This window comes from Lissotriton vulgaris, chromosome 10 (assembly GCF_964263255.1).
Source record: "Lissotriton vulgaris chromosome 10, aLisVul1.2, whole genome shotgun sequence".
Taxonomy (NCBI): Eukaryota; Metazoa; Chordata; class Amphibia; order Caudata; family Salamandridae; genus Lissotriton; species Lissotriton vulgaris.
In genome coordinates this window covers 63,875,974-63,897,657 of record NC_141698.1, presented here as the reverse complement: position 1 = coordinate 63,897,657, position 21,684 = coordinate 63,875,974, and the positions used below count along the sequence as shown (strand labels likewise).

General features: G+C 43.8%; 1 protein-coding gene across 1 annotated transcript in view; it reads right to left on the bottom strand.

Annotated features, from left to right (window-relative positions):
* Window positions 1–20,743, bottom strand: part of BRICD5 (BRICHOS domain containing 5) — a 102,516-nt gene extending 81,773 nt beyond the window's left edge. Inside the window, exons 1-2 of the mRNA XM_086940478.1 lie at window positions 20,628–20,743; window positions 13,112–13,243 (exon numbers count right to left, since the gene is read on the bottom strand). Coding sequence (XP_086796604.1) covers window positions 13,112–13,243; window positions 20,628–20,693 — 198 coding nt within the window. The 5' untranslated portion in view covers window positions 20,694–20,743. The remainder of the gene's footprint in view (window positions 1–13,111; window positions 13,244–20,627) is intronic.
* Between the last annotated feature and the right edge of the window lie 941 nt (window positions 20,744–21,684).

Here is a 21,684-nt window from a genome sequence, read left to right as displayed (position 1 = left end):
GAACAAGTTTATGAGGGACTTGGTGTCGCTTCCATCCTCTACCCCACTTAAACCTTTATTTTTAGACCTGGGTAGAAAGTATATTGGGGACATCCTCCAGCTCCGTCCCCTCTTATATTGGGTTCGTTTGAGGAGGACCCCCGAACTAGCTAATTATGCCCTTGTGCTAGATGAAATACTAAAATTAAACACCTCTGGCAAAATCAGATGGTTAAATGCATTAAAAAAGCTTGTAGCAAGTGTGGGTTTAAGCGACGCTTGGGTATCCCAATCACCTCCACCCAAACAAGTGGTGAAAAAATTATATTGGGATTGGATAGAGACCAAGGCGCATCAGAACCCAAACTGGGGTCATTTGACCGAGACCTTTTTGACCCATAAATGCACCCTAAAACTGGAATTGTTTTTGGACTTCATTCAGATTCCTCGGGAAAGGACTTTATATCTTAAATTTAGACATGGAACATTGCCCCTCAAAACTTTTACATCTAGATGGAACAATAGGAGGGAAGAGGATACAATGTGTCCAGGGTGTATAAATCCCGAAGAATCATTGGGCCACTTTTTCTTTGCCTGTAAGGCATATATCTTACCTAGGAAGAAATGGTTAAAACCAGTACTAAAGAATCTTGGTGTTAGAGATTACAAATCAGCTTTGCGTATTCTTATCTCCGACACCTCTTCTATGGTTACTATTTGTGGGGTTGCAAAGTTCTTATCATGTGCCTGGATCATTAGGACTAAGATTTTAAAAAATGCTCATCAAGTCAATTTTTCCACATAACTCTTATATGTCTTTTTGTAAATAATGAACTGTTTTTATAATTATGTGTGTATTTCATGTTTGTACTTTTTATGATACCTGTGTCGAATAAAAGTATAATGACTTGACTTGCACTACACTTGATCACAGTAAGTCGCATAACACAACCTACACCTTCCTAAAAGTCACTATGCTATTTTCTGTATAAGCGCATCCAGTACAACACGAGGACCTGGTTGGGTCATCGCATAGACCCTTTGCTGATCCAATGCTGTCCTGTGATTTGAGAAGTAAATATCATGTCAAATTCAAAAAGCTATTAGAAACATGGCTATTTAATATCTCTCTTTAAGTCTCTGGTGACTGTTCATGCCAACCTGCTGTGCCTAGCACCGAGATGATCCTCAGGGCGCGAGTCCTGCGCAAATGCAAGTTTCCATATAGTAAAGTACATTTGGGCCACTGTCCATTATCTCTCTCTTGTGGTTTATTTTCCTTACCATCCCATGATAGATAGAATTTCTTCTATAAGTGACAGTCTATCCCTAAGCTTCTGCTGCTAATTATCCTTTCTTCTGACATGAAGTGGCTGTCCCTCATCTCACATACACATATAAATATTGATCATTTTACAAATGTGACTGCTTGGATTTCTGAATTGTAACTAGCTAATTACAGACCCTCAGTATAATGTGTACCATTTGTCATTACCCAGCATGCCTTGCTACAGACCATTACTCCCATTACTCTTGGAGTGTATCTGCCCCCGGCTCTTTGGGTTAAATCACATACTTGCCATGCCTATTTTAACGGGAATATGGACAATTTCCTAAACTATTGCCAATTATTTTACATATGTATCAGCCAGCATATAAGCAAATTCATCTACATGTATTTGTTGTTTATTTTTTGAGGTGACTACTAGTTTTTAAAGCAAACAAGTGATTTATACAATGCTAGGCTAGCGTTATGGTTATATTTCATTAAAATGACCCTACCTCAAAAATGCTTGAAATAGTTCTGCAGTGCTAAATCATTGATAGATGCACATGCTTACCTTTTCCCCCCTTCACCTGGCTGGTAATCCTTATTAGAGAATGTTGAACAGCAGTGATAAACACTCTTAACATTGCACTATGGACAGCCAATCCACCTCTAATCTAAGCTAATGAGGAGGCAAAGCTTTCTTTGAGCTTCATTTGCCTTAAAGGCGTCCATAGCATAGATTTTCTACCGCACATTAAGTGCAAGGGAATACTACAGAGCTTTGCTCTTTCTGAATAATTGTTCTACTTACCACCTTTCAGTAGAGCAGATAAGTCAGGGTTTCTCTGTCCTTGTCTATGGGCGGCTTGTGCCTAGGATGAAGTTTCTACAAATGATTGGCCTTTTGCACAGTAATTATGGTGGGACTCTTTTAAACAGTAAAAGCTTCTTTAAAATCCCTAACAGACCTGTGGGGCAAAGAAAATTATTTTAGCTCTTCCCCTTCAGCAGCATATTTACTGCTTGCATGCTGATCATACCTCTCAGAATTGAGACATTTTCTAAAAGGAGGCCATTGTTCGCTGTACAGGATGGAATCTGTCCAGAGTACTTCTCATCTTCCTCCTTCAAAGAGCGCAAACAGAAAAAACACTAGACTAGGTCACCACCTATTGTAATTCTGCTTCTTACGGTGTCAAAACTCTCTGTGGCTGTTCTTCAGCAAAAGGCAACTGGGTTGCTAGACATAGATCCATCTAATGCATTTCTGGTGCCAAAGTCCAACCTGTCATCAAGCGCTATGCAGTTGACCAGTGCCAAGACCGCCTCTTTTTTTAGCAGTATAATCCAGCTCATCAGCTATCTCATCAGCGCAGCTAACATCATAGACTATGCCAGTCTTGTTGAGGTCAGAAAGACACCCGAGTGTCAGGAATGTTGCGGAACATGACGCAAGAGCACTAAGTCTGGTGCATGCTGACAGGTACCCAGGATTTTGGGCCTCATATAAGTCCAGAAGTGATCAGGCATGGAGAGTGTGGAAGACTGGAAAATGGAAACTGGAATAGGAGATAGCCTAGTTTGACTTCCGGTTTAGGAGTGAAACATCTTGGGTAGAAAGACCGTAGAAAGACTGTAATGGCATAAAAGACCTTCACAAGCACTGGGTAGATGCCTAGTTGTTTCAGCTTTCTGCTTCCAGACCAGTTCTTCACCCAGCCCTGCATCCCTCCACTATGTTGTTTGCCTCCTTCCTCATTCTCTTTCCAATCCCTTCATTAATTACAGAATTCTGGTATTTACAGACCCCTTTAGACTCGATCTTCTCAGACCACTATTTTCACCTGAGCACTGAATGTCCTGCTTTGGTTTCCTCCACATGTAACTGGCCCCGCTGATGTAGAAGAGGGACAGTTACATTCTTCCTGGGCTGAGTGAGAGGTAAGCTGCTGGCAATAGATAACTGTGTTGCACATTTTGGTATTTGTTCTAAAGTCTTTGTGCAGTCCTTTGTTTTGTAAATATTAACCAGTGGTGGTTCTGATGAGCTGAGGTTGCTGTTGGTACTACTCTGAACCATGGTCTCTGGTTCTTTACCTTTTCTCCCATTTTGCTCTGATTACTAACTGAGGTATTAATATTCTGTATCTTGATTGGAACAGTTGGACAATTGGGACAGCCAGCTATATTCCTTGGGGTTCCAATCCATACTACAAATGTTGGCACTGAGCCATCCTTAACGACACCCTCTCAGTTGATGGCCAGTCATCCACAATACCAACTTCATCGAAGGACTGCTCTTTAGGTCTCGCCTACGCTTAGGGGGATCTTTAGTCATAGCTCACGACTTTTGCCTATACACGTTCATGTTTTCCATTAATTTGTATTGCAACTCGTGGACGTTTGACGTTTCCCTTGCAGGAGCGAGCTGTGGCGCCATCTGTTTTTAATGATCTTGATCACGCTTTCAAAACAGATGGCACCGCTGCTCCCTCCCGCAAGGGAAACGCCAAATGTGCACAAGTGGCAAAACAACCCAATGCAAAACATGCACGCGTTTAAGCAAAAGTAAATGCTGTGCGTGTCTGGTCCCGGTTACCATGCAGATACTGCTTGTTTACCCTTGCAGATGAAACTGCCTTTGATACGACACACGCACACACATTCCTACGCTGCAATCATTGATACCTTCGTACTATTGTTTTAATTGGAGAAGTATTCTGTACTGTAACTCATAGTAATGTAATGGATGTCTACACAAAAGTCACCTTTATGTATTAATCCTCTGCTTCCAACACAGAGGAGGAAACCTCTTCTAGCCAGGAAACTGAAGAGGAAGAAGATACTGAGGAGACGAGGAATTTGAAGATGCTACTGGTCCAAAGGACTTAAACATCTGTTTTTTCCCAGAAGCCAAGGAGACCAGTGAGGATGACATGTACCCATGTTATGCAGATCTTTCTTCGTATGGCCCTCTTCCTCCTATGGTGATATCACCAGTAGTGGTCTTCTCAGAGTCTTTGCAGAGTATGGAGCAGGAAGTCTACTCTAGATTCCCACAGCCTCTGCACGACAGCGAGCCCTTACTGTCTCAAACCGGTGTCTGCCAGCTTCAAAGTCCTGCGCCCAGCCCTTAGGGTGCTATCATCCAGATACACCTGTGATACCGCTCATTGGGAAGAGGCAGAAGAGGCTGGTGGAGGGGGATTATAATGCATAGGAAGGAGTTCACTATGGAAAGCTACCAAATTCGGACATTGATCAATCCACTGAAAATGGCAACAAGTGGAATCAGTGCGTTGCCCAAATTATAGGTCTAATGATTCAGTACCCAAAGACTGCTCCATTGATGCGAGAAGGAACCACAGCCTGATGGAATGGACCGCCAATAAAGTTGACCTACTTTTGTCGACCAATGGAAAAACTGTTTCTGGTTTGATTTTAAAGACAAGTCCACGGGTCATTCAGGATTATTCCAGTATGGGTTCACCTTGGAGAAGACTGTCTTCTGTGTGAAGAACTTGGCAACCTTCTGTACTTATGTTGCATGTCTGGAAACACAAGAGACACCACACAATAACCCGTGCTGCCTGCTGAAGCAGTTCAAAACATGCTGTCATTTAAAGTGCAGACTCAGAAATCCAGTCACTCCCTGTGCAATGCCAGAAAGGAATGTCAGGAAAATAAGATCACATAGGTAAACAAGCAAATGTATTTTCAGCCACTTCTCTTCTCCTACTAGAAGGTGGGGAAGATTCGACTAACAGTCATGAGACAACAAATGCTCATCCTGGACAATCTACCAGAATACAAGTGCACAGACCAAAGCAATCCGGAAGAGGGTGAATGATCTTAGCAGCCCTTTTGATTCCCCTGTGGACCTTGCAAGATACTATCTAAGGCAAACTGTGTACTTCTCCGAGACTATAGGCAACTTTGTTGTTCTTGGTTCTTTCAGATATTTAAGAAAAAGCCTGGACATGTCCTTTGATGGACCAACTTTATTTGGAAATAATGAAAAAGCACTGCAGCAACAAAGTTGGACACTGAATCCGCAAAGTTGATGACCTCACATTAGAGAAAATAGCTCTACCAAAACTACAGGAAGTCATCATGCACTGTAAAAATATTTTAAAAATCTGCCATTAGCACTTGTACTTTCAGCGTGTCTCTCCCCACTCTGGTGGAGCGGTGCTCCAGGAGCAGAATTACAGGAGCAGTGCAGGCACACAAGACACCTTCCTCTCCTTTGACGCCCACCTTAGCCATGTTTGAGGTGCGGGGGGGGGTCTAGAGTTCATATGACAGTGTGGCAGGGCATACCCTCAGACAGATAGATTTTCGACATTGTCTGCTACGGTAATTCGTTGTGAATCTTCCTTTGTGTCTCTGCTAAAGGAACACCACCAGCAACTTCAAGCCCTACAGAAAAATATCCTGGATGTTATGGAAAGGAAAAATAAAACATTCAAGGTTTATATCCTAGGAAGTTCCTTCTATTGAAGAACTCTGATAGGTGGCGCCTGATTCTAGATCGAAGGAGAATGAGCAAATACCTTTAGAAGCAAACTTTTAAAATGGTGCAATTATAGCATATTATTCCATACTCGATAATCCCGGTGACTTCTTCATCTCCACAGAACTGCAGCACACTACTTTCTATTTCCATTGCACCCACAAGTTCACCACTACCTTTGTACTATAGTAAAAGGCCAACACTATCAGTTCAGTGCTTTGCCCTACGTCTCAGGCTTGCACCTTGCATCTTTACCAAATGCATAGCTCTGTTTTTGCACCATCTTCCCTGGCTGGGAATTCACCTCATATGGACGATTGGGTGCTGTGATCGCTTACAAATACTGCAAAATGCTGCAGCTCGCCTAGTGCTTAGACTCCCACGAAGGGCTAACTCTAAAGCCACCCTGGATGCCCTCCACTGGCTCCCAGTGAAAAAAAGAATAAAATACAAAGCACTCCTCATATGCCATCAGATTATCTGGAACAAAGCCCCCAGATATCTGTCAGGTCTGGTTACCAGATACGAACCACGAAGATCACTAAGATCTAGCGATACGGGCACCCTTGTGACCCACCGCTACAGGAGAGAAAAAATGGGAGGCCGGTCCTTCAGAGTGACGGCAGCCACAGCATGGAACAAACTTCCAATCCATCTCCGCCTAGAGCCTTCAGAAAATATTTTCCGACGAAAACTCAAAACTTTTCTTTTTTCCTTATAGCCCACCACTGCCCTTTTTGCCTCGCTCTGTCCACTCCCCCCCCCTTATGAGTTTATGTCTCTCTTTTTTAGCGCGGGGACACGCCGAGATGGCGTATTTTTCCATGCGCTCTACAAATGTCATTATTATTATAAATATAAGAACTTGATCCAGCGCAATACTTGTACTTTTTTCTCGATGGGGAAAAATTAAGCATAACTCTCTTAAAAGTGGTTTTCTTAAAGGGTTGTAGTCCAAGGCTAGAGTGAGCAAAGTTCACACAACTGAAATGTCAATTGAGACACAAACCTGGTGTACGCCAGACAGCCTCAATATTGTCTTAGTATGCATGTCACCATGCAGTCCACTCATTCATCTGTGCTGGCTTCACATGTACACCATCCAAGAGAAACTGGACACCCAATGACATAAGAGTTTTGGTGACTAGGATGAAAAAATCCAAGTTAAATCAACATCTTCAGAAGTTATTACACTGATGGAAGATCAATCAACCATGCAGACCTTTCAATGATGTTGGCTGGCTTCACCTGTAAACCATCCAAGAGAAACTGGACACCCAATGACGTGAGAGTTTTGGTGACTAGGATGACTACATCCAAGGTAAATCAACATCTTCAGAAGTTATTACACTGATGGAAGATCAATCAACCATGCAGTCCTCTCATTAATCTTGTCTGGCTTCACATGTACACCATCCAAGAGAAAATGGCCACCCAATGACATAAGAGTTTTGGTGACTAGGATGAATAAATCCAAGTTAAATCAACATATTCAGAAGTTATTACACTGATGGAAGATCAATCAACCATGCAGTCCACTCATTCATCTGTGCTGACTTCACATATACACCATCTAAGACAAACTGGACACCCAATGACGTAAGAGTTTTGGTGAATAGGATGAATACATACAAGTTAAATCAACATCTTTAGAAGTTATTACACTGATGGAAGATCAATCAACCATGCAGTCCTCTCATTAATCTTGTCTGGCTTCACATGTACACCATCCAAGAGAAACTGGACATCCAATGACGTAAGAGTTTTGGTGACTAGGTTGAATACATCCAAGTTAAATCAACATCTTCAGAGGTTATTACACTGATGGAAGATCAATCAACCTTGCCGTCCTCTCATTCATCTTTGCTGTCTTCACATGTACACCATCCAAGAGAAACTGGACACCCAGTGATCTAAGAATTTTGGTGACTAGGATGACTACATCCAAGTAAAATCAACATCTTCAGAAGTTATTACACTGATGGAAGATCAATCAACCATGCAGTCCTCTCATTAATCTTGTCTGGCTTCACATGTACACCATCCAAGAGAAACTGGCCATCTAATGACGTAAGAGTTTTGGTGACTAGGATGAATACATCCAAGTTAAATCAACATCTTCAGAAGTTATTACACTGATGGAAGATCAATCAACCATGCAGTCCTCTCATTAATCTTTGCTGGCTTCACATGTACACCATCCAAGAGAAACTGGACACCCAATGACATAAGAGTTTTGGTGACTAGAATGAAAACATCCAAGGTAAATCAACATCTACAGAAGTTATTACACTGATGGAAGATCAATCAACAGTTTCCTAAAGGCCATCCTTTGCAGATACAGAAACTACAGGTTTACAGTCCCACTAAAGCCTCATGCAGAGATGAGAAGCACTTTTCCTGGATCTCCCAACTGGCGCACACTGGCCCCTAGCTGCATTCATGAGTAATTAGACACCCAAAGGTGCCAGATATCTGGTGACATTATAAACTAATGGGGTTACCCAAGACAAGCCCTAGGACCTGGGTAACGTATGATACATGCAACAGTATGGTCCTCCTGGCCTTTACTTTGAAGGAGAAATACGATATTAACTCATGTATTGCAGTAGTGGCAAGAGAGAGGCACAATAAACAGATCACACGTGGGGTTATTTGAAACAATAAATCCAATTTCTATTTTCAGAAATGTTCTGGTAATGCATACATTTTTAATGAAATTTGTATCATGGTTGCTCCAAAAAATGCATAGGAAAGTGTTCATAGGAGTTCTCATGTGCAAAGTGATAGGAAAAGAAAGGAATAATAGTTGTTCACATTGTAATGGCATGCATTGTAGTCACATTAGTTGTAATGGCATGCGCTGTAAAGGCAGTTGCATTGTAACAGTTGCATTGTAAAAGCATTGCGATGTAATGACTGCGTTGTAATGGATGTTTCCCATTGGGAGCTCCATGAGCTTTCCCATAGAACATTTTCGGAAACTCTGTAAAATCCTGCTTTTTACAGTTCATTATCTATCTAAATTGGTTCTTACCCCAGACATTTTGAAGCGGTAACTGTTGGAATATTACAATACATTTAACCTGCCCAAGTATGTTGAGGGGGAAGGGGGGTCAACCTATCCAAGAAAACTTTGGCAGAATGTGTCATACACTACATTTGTCAGCACTTTTTTCCTAATCATTGGCTACACTATGTGGTATGCAGTTAAAAAAAGCTGGGTATGCCTTTTCTAATGGTATATCATTGTTTAGAATGTGTATATATGATCTTTCTTTTCTTATACATTCCACTTCCTTTCATTTGTCCACTCTCACTTCTTTAGTAGATTCTGAGTCATAGGTTTATGGTTGCGAATCTACTTGGAAGATCTGCGTTAGAAAAATCTAAATTTAGACAAATGTCCTAATCATAGGCCACAGTGCAATAGGCAGAGCAAGACATATCTTAGAGACTTGTGTGATTGTGCCACTGCCCAGCTTACAAAGGTCATACAGGAACAAAAAGCAGAGAGATTCCAATAATCTTAAAGGCTCAGGTCTGGGCAGCAGTAAAGATAATATCATAAAAGTGTGTTTAATATATATACGATGCATCTGCTCTATTCAAGCCAATAATAGAGGATTCAGGAGGTGCTCTCTGATATGAAGGTCGAAGATCAGCAAAAAGCCTCTCAAACTGCACATTAATTATAAATAAAATTTCAGTTGTAAGTATATTTTAAAAATGCAACCATTAGCAGCAACTCTCATTCTCCTGGACCTGTCAACTGCGTTTGAAACTGTCTCCCACCAGATCCTGATCAACAGACCTCACAACATCAGGATTTAAGGAAACACCCTCAAATAGATCACCTCGTAACTCACCGGCAGTACCCAAAGGATCTGTCTCCTACTGTTAACCTCAGAGCCCAAGGAGATCCTCCGCGGAGTCCCCCAAGGATCGTCCCTCAGCCCGACCCTCTTCAACACCTACATGACGCCCTGGCCGACACCGTCCGATCACACAGACTCAACATCCTCTCCTATGCCGATGATACAAAAAAATCTGGGAGTTAAGATTGATAATAATCTGACGCTGAGATCACATATTCTTGGTTTGACGGGCACTTGCTTTGGCATTCTTAAGATGCTCCGGAAGTTCCTACCTTTGCTCACAGAAGAGCATAGAAAGATCACTGTGCAAGCCTTAATTGGCTCCAGATTGGACTATGCCAACGTCCTCTATTTGGGTCTTCCGGACTATCTTGTTCAGCGGCTACAGGTTGTGCAGAACTCTGCGGCTCGCGCCATCTTCGGCCTCCATAGGCGAGCGAGAGCATCCGGGTTGGTGCAGTCGCTTCATTGGCTGCCCATCCGGAAGCGGATTATGTTTAAAGCGTTGACCCTGGCTCACAAAGCGCTTTTTGGCTCTGGAGCAAGGTACTTACAGCGCAGGCTTGTCTTTTATCGCCCGGTTAGATCTCTGGGGTCGGAATCTTTGTTTTTGGCCGTGGTCCCCCGAGTGAGGAAGGCCCGTACCGGGGGTCGCTCCTTTAGTTTAAGGGCCCCTCAGTTGTGGAACACCTTGCCTCTGGCCTTGCGGCGCATACCCAATCTGCTCCTGTTTAGGAAGAGCCTCAAGACCTGGCTTTTTAACCTTTAGGATGTCTTTCTTTCCCCTGTTTGTCTCTGTTTTTATGGTGTTATGTTTTTCACACTGAGCTGCCTAAATAAAGCGCCGGGACACTCTTATTGAGTAGCCGTGCGCTATAGAAATAAAATTTAACATAACATAACATACACAGCTCATCCTCTCACTGTCTGAAGATTCCTCCACCCCAAAAGCTAACTTCCACAGATGCATGATGAAGGTCGTGGACTGGATGAAGAGCAACTGCTGTCTCAAACTCAACTCGGGAAAAACACAAGTCCTTATCTTTGGGATCAACACCTCGCCATGGAATGACACATGGTGGCCAGCGGAGCTTGGCACACCCGTCGACCCAACAGACCATGCCCACAACCTCTGCATCATCCTGTAGAGCAAGCTGTTCATGAAGAAACAAGTCAACGCAGTCTCATCCGCTAGTTTCCACACCCTTCGCATGCTCTGCAAGATCTTTAGGTGGCTTCCGGTAAACACCAGAAGGAACATCATGAAGGCCCTCATTACCAGCAGACTGGATTACGGAAACACACTCTACGTAGGAATCACTGCAAGCCTCCTGAAGAGATTCGAGACAATACAGAACTGAGCAGCTAGTGTCATACTCTACCTCCCCAGAACTACCCACATCACACCCCCACATCAAGAAACTACACTCGCTCCTGATTCAGAGGAGATGTCCGTTCAAGATGCTGACCCATGCCTACAAGGCCCTGCAAAACGAAGGACCAGCATCCATTAACAAACGCCTGACCTTCCACCAACCGACCAGACACCTGCCATCAGCCTCATTCTCCCTCTCAAACACCCCACAGATCCGTCGAGCCAACAGCGCAGGACATTCCTTCTCGCACCTGGCAACTAAAGCTTGGAGCAACCTCCCCTACTCCTCAGCACCGCACCACAGCTCCAGCAGTTCAGAAGAAACTAAAGACCTGGATGTTTGAGGGTGATTTCCTGCGCTCTATAAATGTTTTAAAATCCAACACATTCTCTGGTATTGCCAGCCCCCTACAGTAAGTCGTTATTAAGACTTGCGATGTAATTGCACGCGTGGTAACAACGCGGTCGTTGTAACAACCGCGATGTAAACTACTGCGTTGTGTTTACAGCATTGTAAATGCTGTTTCCCGCCCCGAATATGACACGGATGGCCACGGATAAGGCAGGGGATATCCATATTTATGTCCAGAACTACTCAGTCTGTCAAAGATGGTCTCCAATAGGTTATGGGAGAAGACAAATTACAAGGAAGAGATGGGCGGCCTTGTGACTGGGCTCAGCTCTAAGCAGTGCAAGTCAACCCTTTCTCTTTTTTTATTTTTTTTTTATTGGCATTTAGGCAAATCACATAAGAGTCAGTATACATATATATGAGGTTGTGTATCATAATATAGCCAATAATTAAATCACATCATCCATAACAACAAAAACAAAAGGAAGCAACACAGCTTGATCACATGTTTAAATCATATATCATGGTACACTTAGACATATCATAGTGTTGTTGTTGCAGAACACATTTTACGGAGTATTGATGAATGTAATGAGCCTCGGTGAGATGGACAACAGTATTGTCTCGGCATACATGTCTTAGGGGTTACTAATTATCTGTTAGTCTGGTGTTTTGATCTGGTTTGTGGGTGAGTGGTGCAGTGTGTTCATGGGCTGAATTATAGGCAGACAACCAAGTCAAGAAGGGTTCCCATATATCTCTGGGTCTAGATGCCAGTGGCAGCAATTCCCAATATGTATGCAGTTGTTCCTGACAAAATGTAACGTCTAAAATCCATGCCGTAATGGCGGGAGGGGTTCATTTGCCCCAATGCATTGAGACTCTGCATTTCGCTAGAGGTAGAAGCATGGCCAGTAACTTGCGGCACCCGACTGGGGCCTCCCTGAACTATCCCAAGATTCCATCTTTGGATGATGGGGTTCATTGACCTCCAGTATTTCACGTATATTTCGAAACACCTCCCTGAGGGACCTTGCCTCTGCAACAGGCTGCCTCAGGGCGGAGTCCAATGCGTTTAAGCTGCGTGGGTGTTCTATATATGTGGTGTGAGTACTTAAAGTGTATAAGGCACAATTTGTAGTTTTGTGAAAGCATCTCTAGTTGGCTACAGCTGAACTGTCATTGAACATCTGGTATAGGTTCCTCCAATTCAGAATTCCAAGCCTCCAGGGCCTTTGGCTGTACCACCAGGGATGTACGTAGCATGGAGTTTTATAGTCTAGAGATAAGCTTACTGGGGTATGAATTGGAAAGCATTAATTCTAGGGCCGGAAAAGTGTCTGGAGGGGACGGGAATGAGTCATGTAATTTGCGACATGTACCTCTGATACTATAATATAATAATAAATCAAAGAATCTGGAAATCCCTCTGGATCAGCTGTGGGGGGGTTTATATAAAGGGTATAGGTCAGCAAATGTGTCTAAAGTCAACCTTTTCTAAATGAGGTAGAGGGTGTGTGTCTGTCTGTCTGTCTGTCTGTAAATAAGTGAGATGTAAAGCAGATGGGTTTTAGAAGCACAAGTTGAATCTGACGGCACCCAAAGTCTGATGCAGGAAAATTGTATTTGAAGAGAAAAAAAAATGCATGTTACCTATCTAAAACAATCCGGTAGGGACTTCTCTGATTGGCATTTACACTACATTTCTGACACCCAAATGGTATAATCTGAGAATTCTTACCTTTGGTTTCTTGTCCAAGAAGCCCAGGATGCCCACCACAGTCACACCGGCCACAACAATGAACAAAATGACAGCTACAAATGCCCAAAATATCCGCCACGTGGGTTTTAGTGTCTCGCTCGTCTCTCTGTCCTACCAGAATGGAAACAACAGGGGAGTATATAAAATGGGCATATTTCGAAATACTTTTACACATAATTTGCTTACTTGCACCGCCTTTTCATGGGTTATACTTTTTATTTCTGTAGGCATTCCATTTTAACACTACATGTTCCCCAATGGCAGCGTGTATGCTTTGTCCATGTGGCTAACACTGTATATTGCTATATTGGCAAATGTCTGTTGGGAGCAACCAGTAGGATGTCCTCCATTTTCTAAGGCTTCGTCCCTCATCCTTGGTAGTGGTTGCAGCCTGCATAGCTAGAACAAAGGTCATGCCATTTCTACAAGGAACAGGGAGGATGTAGACACAGATGACCTGCTAACTTTTGAGGATAAAAAGGGCGCTCCACAGGGGATCTTGCACTTCATTTCCCACAAATTAAAATGTTGTTAGATTCCGTAGACTTCTTAAGACTTGGCTTTGTACCCAAGCTTATAACTAGATTCTGTTGACAACTAAATACATGAGGTCCCAGCAAATCCTTAAGTTCAGCGCCAAGAAACCAATCTGTGTACGAGCACTTTATAAGAAATTTTAACATAACATAACAAATGTTCAGTTCTACAGAGATGACCTGTGTGAGAATAAGAAACTTTCAGTGAGAGTCTCTGAGTCCCCCCAAGTGCACTGCCAGCAATGTGGCCATCTGCCAACTCTATGGTCAACACTGGAGCAGTGTGTGGATTGGCTGGTACTGTGAGAGAATGGACGAGTAGGGATTCCGTGTGTATATGTATGTGGTATTTATATAATGCGGAGTGCAAGGGATTCATCTACTTTTTGCCTTTGCAGATTGTTTTTCACGTCAACTTCCATTTTCAGACCAAAAGTGATACCTGGAACCCAATACTTATGTTTCACTTACACAGACAAAGCGCCATTATATAGTGTAGCTATGCTTGTATCATAAGCAAGGTTCTCTGTTCAGACAGGCCGCGTATGTGCTACACCGGTAGTACTAGTTAAAAAAAATAAAAAGTGAGAAAGTGGCTTGTATTGGTAGAATGTAGTTACTGTTGTAGGAAGCTTTGCTCAAACACAATGAAACCTTTAAAGCTGGCACAAGAGAAAGCACGAGTGCAGGGAAAAGACAGTAAGCAATAGTGAAAATGTATATTATACAGTGAGAATTATTAATGAAGTTCTTCCTTTTAGGTGGATTTTTTTTCAAAGCTTTTTGTTTTTTTTCCCCAAAAAGTGGTGTTTAATTAGAAAAGAAAGGCATAGAGTTCTCCAGCCTCGCCAGTATCTGCTATATGCATATTTTTGTGGATTAATTGACTCTACATGCTGGTGTGACCTTCTGGGAGTTTCACTTAAATATTAAAACCTCCATCCCTGAGCCTGCTGCTTTACTAGACACCCCTCTTTCTGGCCATAGTCTCCCACATACCTCTCAAAATGAACTTTACAGTATCAAACTGATGTAAGATGACATGCATAAGATGATTTAAAAAATCCATCTCTTCCACAAGATACCTGCTTCTGAGCATCCTAATACACACATTAACTTTGAAAACGCCACCACGGACAATATATGTACCACACTTGCTGCACCTAAATACTCTATGATATTAGATTCCTCAAAGCATCTTATTATTCGAAGCAGCTTTAAACCAGACGCCCCAAACATAAGAGATCACTTTGACCAAGCATCATCAGAGGCACCTGCTCCTCTCACCTCAACTGAATTATCTGGCACCATCCTATCAAAGCGTACCTCCTGAATTGTTGGTCCACACACTCCATTGACACCGCCATATCTGCTCTCACCCAAATTTGTGATCCTAATATGACTGCTGTTATGGAAACTACCCATCATGGCCCTATTTGATACTATTGTACTTCCAGGAAACAGCATACTCCACCTTTTATAGAGCTGATAGAGCTGATAAACAGCGGAGTTGCCCTTACACACAGGAATTGCTTTAAATGCAAATTCATTATCTTAAATAACACTCCTTTTGCGAATATTACAAACACAACATGGATACATCAGTGGTTAAACATTACTTAAAACAACGTTAGTGAGGATTTCCTTAATCACAGCACTGATAACTCATCTACTCTTATATTCAGATTTTCTCTGGAGATTTCAGTCTCCAATGGGGACAGGAGGTGGACACTTCCTCAAATTCTTTATATTGGTAAGTTTACTCCAATGATGCAGAGCCCAGTTGACACTACCAGCTCCATCCTGACTGGTATTTGGAAATGATGACCACATGCACATGTCCGACCTATTCCAAGGGAATTGATCAGACCACTGCACTCCTTTCAGAATATCTCCACCAACACACCCTCTCCATGTTGTGCCGCAATCTGTAATGGTACAATTGGAAGACCTCAAACATTTTGACAAAAAAGGTTTTAGGCTATTTGATCCCCTTGGTAAAACCAACAACGGAGCCTAGAGGTGACCCCTGAAAGCAATTACAGTGAAGGGATGATGAGATCCTCAGAAGCATGGTCCCGCCTGCGCCTACAATCTCTTGACTGAAAAGAACAGAGAACCCGCTAAGTGTAGGATAGCATACACAGGATGCAAAAAACACTGTGATCACTGCCTCCCTCTTCTGAAACCTAAATTCAGAATGTTTGACCCGAGATTTGGGAAGCCTCATTGCAACTCCCATCAGAGATCCTCCTGCCAAACTCCTGCACAAGGTAGATACCCGTCATGCAAAAATCTGTAACTGCAGAAAGTTTAAGGGCTTGAAATTCCCACCACTGAGGGATTTCTTTATATATCAAGGTTAGCCATACCACCTTGAACATAGTTGAGGCAAATAAACTGCCCTTAACAGTGGTCGAAGTGCATTAAAAAGAGTATGGGAACTGTTATGCTACGCGTAATGAGGGTAGGGTGGATGAGCAAGAGGGCCTGATCAAAGGCGTGATTGAAAAAATTTAAATATTCTGTAACTTTTTTGGGTCTTTCACCTTCAGGTAACTACATATAAATTAAAGCACAGCTTGAATAAAAATTAAATGCAAGTTATGTTAATCAGTGGGATATGCACTATCGTACATTATGAAACCTTTATTAGTTAATGCGCTGCACCAGAGATCCACAGAACTAAATCCTGGTCTGTGCAGTGGAGAATAGTGACTTATGTATGTTTAGGGCTACAAGGTCCTAGTCTGTGAGGGAAAGTATTGTGAACATGTAAGTCATTATTTTACAACGCTTTGTGGATGAGAGGCAACATTAAAAAAACAAATCACATGTACATATTCAGACTGACGTAGAATTTGCAATGTGATCTTGCAGTTTCTTAGTTCTGTAATTGAAGGTACATTATTTGCTGAGAGACATGAAATACTGAGTGGGTCAGCTCAGATCCAAGCTAGGTCTGGATGAAATTTTAATTATGCCTGAGTAATTGAAATAATGGTGTGTTACTTACTAAAGATTACGTGATTATGTCCATTCGCTTAGTTATAGGTAATTTGGCACAAACATCTACCACAGGAGCACAGGAACAATGAACTTGGAGAGTGGCTTTTGCTGTTCTTGTTTTGTCACATTTAGTGCTCTTGTCTTAACGTATGCATCCTCGGGTCCATTTTGTTTGTGAGGGTGCATTTTGTGCTAACTAAATATCTCTAAACGCTGAGTTACGCTGCTCACATAATTTTGCTGTAACTTTGCGTAATTACGCTACAGTAAGTTACATGACTTCGGACCACCCCTAACCAAACCCAGGGACTGTAGAATTTGCAGACTTCTGCAGCAAATGCATTAACTCACTGAGCTAATGAAGCGATTTATAGCATTAATTCCTGTTTTTTCTTAACAAATATTTGAAAGTTTGAATAATCTCAGGGGGGCTTGTGTTCTCACTTTATATTCTGATACTGGGGCATGGGTGGAAGACAGGTTGGTGAATAGTGGGATATGCTAGTGGCTGGGTTCATTTAGGGATGTATTAATATCCGACCTCCGCGCTTTTTGATCTCATCTGAGCACGCACTTCAGCGCTGTCCATTGTTAACCATTATCCTAAGCTTATTTCCCTTAATTGAAGTTTGTTCCATGAAAATGAATTTTCAGATCTGGTGGGATTAGTTTTGTTGTTATTTTTTGTTGTTATAATGCGCCGATATTACCAGTTGGCAATGTAGGGTGACAAGTAGGTACAAAGTGTCCTAAGGACTCAAAAATGGTGTATAGTACTGTAGTTTCATCTTTGCAGCCACTTCAGCGAGCTAGCTTGCTGGGAGGTAGAGGGTTCTAGTCGAGCGACACAGTGTGCTTCATTTTATATAGACTAGTTCCTCAAGAGGCGGACAGGAGCGTCCCGTGCAGGTAAGAGTGGTGGGGCGGGTGGGAACCATACAGACACAGATGATAACAAGGGAAAACTAATTTTTTATTTAATTTTCCCTCCTCGTTGTCTGTCGAGTTCCCCCCTAACTCACCGCTCTTACCTGCACTCGCCGCCGCTCCTGGAGGCGGAGTGAGGTGCGCGTCCTATCAGTTGGGTTACAGGTTGTGCCTGGAATCCCCCATCTCCAGAGGTTGAAGAGGTCTGGGAAACAAAGTTCCCAAGCTTTATTAACCCCTTCGGCGCTGCGCACATTTTCGCCCTGTGCGGGTGATTTAAATAGTGGGCGGGATTTGGACGGCCCCCAGCCATCCTCCGCACACGCCCACCGTGACACATGACGGCCGGGGTCCGTCATGCGCACTGAAGGGGCTTAATGTTATCCAAACAGTTCTCATACCTTTTTATTTAAAAAAAATAGTGTAACTGAACAGTTAAGTTGCCACCAGTTGAAAGATGAGAAGGGTGTCCTCTACTGTGAAGTGAGAGAAGGAAGAGGCCGCTGAAGAAGAAGCAAGCCTTCCCTCCAGGATCCCTGCTGCCTGAAAGAAATGTAAATGTGCGCCATTGGTTAATCAACAAATCTAAAGGTTGCTTGGGAGCCAGTATAGGCTTTACTGACTGATAGAATCTGAAATGGGTACTTTTCATGGAAACCTGTAAAAAAGGTTTGCACTAGGTACAATCAGTGTATTACTGAAAAGGTAACTTTTGAAAGCTCTGTAAATATTTAAACAATCTCTTTGTGTGGCAGCCCATCAATCTTTCATATACTGTGTGTAATATATTTGTATGCTAATGACTTACATAGTCAAAGTGCTTTCTGTCACAGGCATGGGCGCTTTTTTTTGCTGTAAATACAGACCACTATTTCCCCAGCGAACGGAGCAGTATTTAAGTCAGTGGCCGTCCGGCTACAACCACAGGTATTTGAAGTGATCGCATTAAGCAACCGAACTTTCCTACCAGAAAAAATGCATTTGCCACACATACATTTAAGTTGCATTTGTTTTTCTTTTAAGGTGTGTGCATTATATTTTGTATGCAGTTACCTGCAAGGGGAAAACCAACAAAATAGTTACAGAATATTTTGCTTTTTTCACGAGTCTCTGCCCCTGCCCCGCACTAGCAGACACCATCGCCATTGTAATCAGGATCGTAGTTCCCATACTTTTCTTTACGTTGCCCATCTCCATAGTCCAGGAGTGCTTAGAAGTGACCCTGTTGGCGATACTAATTCGAACTCAGATCTTTTCCTTATTTCAAGGGCAGAAAGAAGCCGCTCCAGGCCTCTCCTAGATATATGCTCACTCTCTGCTCCATTGAAGAGCTTCTGTTGGCAGCCAGGGACGGGCCAAGCTTCCTGAGCTGCTCCCACCTGACGCAAGCTTCCTATTTGCCCGTTCTGATGGGTGAAGGGGGACTGGCGTGTTGAGAGTCGGAGCTTTTAGTAGTGGAGGGAAAATTAATTAATGAAGCCAATTTATAAAGCGCACAGCTACCCCAACAGAGTGTCCCAGTGCTACTCAAACCTAGTCCATATGTTGCTCACAATCAGTCCACTGAACATTTTATGTTAATACATTTTTAAAGCTCTTGTTTATCCTGAAGTGCTTTGTGCTGACTCAGCAGAAAACCTAAGAGAGACTTTAAGTATGCTAGTTACTGAAGAGCCAGGTTTTCAGAAGTTTCTGAATACCAGCAGAGAAGGCACAGCCCTGATGTTTATCGGTAAGAGGTTCCAGTGTTTAGTGGGCTTTTAATTCTTTCCTAAAATGGGTCTCATCCTGTATCGAACGAAGAGAGGACTGAAGTTTGTTCCAAGAGTTGCCTGCCAGTACCGGAAAGGAGCGCCCTGGCGACCTGACCAGGCGAATCTTAGGGATCTTGACATGCAGAGCCACAGCCTAGCGAAGAGTCCCAGGAGGATTACAGTGGAGGATTCTCCTAAACAGCTATCTGGGGCAACGGTTGTAGACGCCCCGATGGGCGATAGTTAAAGCTTTAAACAAAGTTCTCTTCTTGATGGGGAACCAATGCAGTTCCCTGAACCGAGACCAAAACAAAGCTCTCCTAGATAGGCCCAAAATGAGCCGAGCCGCTGCGCTTTGGACTATCTGCAGTTTCCTGATCAGCACTCGTTTCAGAGCGCGGCAGATTTTGGCAAAACATGGAACATAAAGAGGTACGCAGATGTAGACACTCCACAACTTTACTTCTCATATGTCTCTTACCCATTAGCCCAGGTCTCCTCTCCTACACAGCTCCCTTAACAGACCACATCTCATCCACTAAACCAAATCTACTCAGGATCACTTCTCAGTAGACGACATCTCCTGCCCTACACCACTCCTCTCCTAATAGGCGAAATCGTCCTTAGCTTGCAACATGCCCTCCGCTGCATCACATCGGATCCACTCCACCACATCTCCTGCACTGCCCCACATCTCACCTGCACTGCACCACATCTCATCCATTGCTCCTCATCTCATCCAGTGCACCTGATCTCCTCCAGGGCACCTCATCTCCTCCAGTGCACCTCTTCTCCTGCACTGCACTGCACCGCATCTCATCTGGTGCACCTCATCTCATCTCATCCCCTGCACTGCAACTCATCTCATCCACCACAGCACATCTGATCCACTCCACCACATCTCCTGCACTTCATCTCATTTCACCCACGGCACCTCATCTCATCCCCTGCACCACATTCCTTTCACTATTCCACATCTCCCCCACCAGCCAGCCCACCTCTGCTTTCTAACATAACATTTCCCCCACTAGCCGACATCTCCCCCACTAGGCCACATTTCCTCTTCAATAACAAACTAGCCCCTACTAGGGCATACCTCCCACTGTAACGAAATCACATGTGCACCCCTGGTCCACAATTTGGAGAGGCACTGGACCACTTCTCCCTCCGCCATCAGAGCAGACCACCTCTCCCCCTTCACCAGAGCAGACCACCTCTCCCCACCTCTCCTGCGTCAGTTTCCCCTGCGCCCCTCTGCTCCAGACTCACCTGGGCGCTGCTGCCGCTCGCCCGGGGCGCGGTGCCGCTGGCCTGTGTGCCGCCCCTGGCCTCCATTCTCCGTCTCCGGGCCGGGGCTCTGTGCGGGCGATGCGCTCCCAGACTCTCCGCCGGCTGCGCCTGTTTGGGACGGCGCGTCCATCGGCACCGGGGACCAGGACCCCCGCCCGCCGGGGGAGGCGATGGCGAAACCCGAGAGCCGGGCCTGGAACAAACGAGGCCTGTGAGAGAGACTGTGCCCGCCCCCGAGGGCAGGGGGAGCGGGGCATCCCACCTGGGCCTCTGTGCGGGGGCTGCACCTGCGGCGGGCGGGAATAGACGGGCAGGCGGGCAGTGGCTGCAGAAAATGTGAGATGTTTGTTTATTTCACGTTTGTGCGGAGGCCGCAACCACAACACGAATTCCGGTGCGACTAAACCACTCTTCTAATTACAAATAACAATTGTGTGGTGGGTGGGCCAGTTTGTGGAGCGTGGCATGAATTTGGGGGAAAGATGGGCCCAATGGCCAGAGCTGCCGACTTTGGAATTGAGGAACCAGGTGCGAGTCCCGGCGTCGCCTCCTTAGCATCCTTTGATTCTGGGCAAATCACTTAATCCCCTTGTGCCTTTAACGTGCAGTTGTGTGTAATGTAACTGGTGCTTATGACAGGCGCTCCATGCATACTTTTATTCAGGTACATATAAATTAAGCCATATGCGCCGACATTTATTCATCACACATTGATTGTGTGTTTAGCGCTAGATGAAAGATTGAGCGGTGCGTATCAGCGTTATTCCTCATTTACACTTCTACATTAAATACGAGGGTGTTCTTCCAGTGTAGTAACAAGGTGCCGTTTTACCTCTGTACATTTTACCTCTGTACATGAAGAATAATATTTCCGCACGTTATTCCTCATTTATGGGCGCAGTTTCCAGGAACTTTTTGTTGGTGTCCAGCATCAGTGCTGTAATGCGGTATTTATACATTTGTGGTAAGGGTCTGTCACATTAGCCATGCCTCAGTCGATACCCTATCAGTAGAGGATGGTTTGCGGTGGGATTTT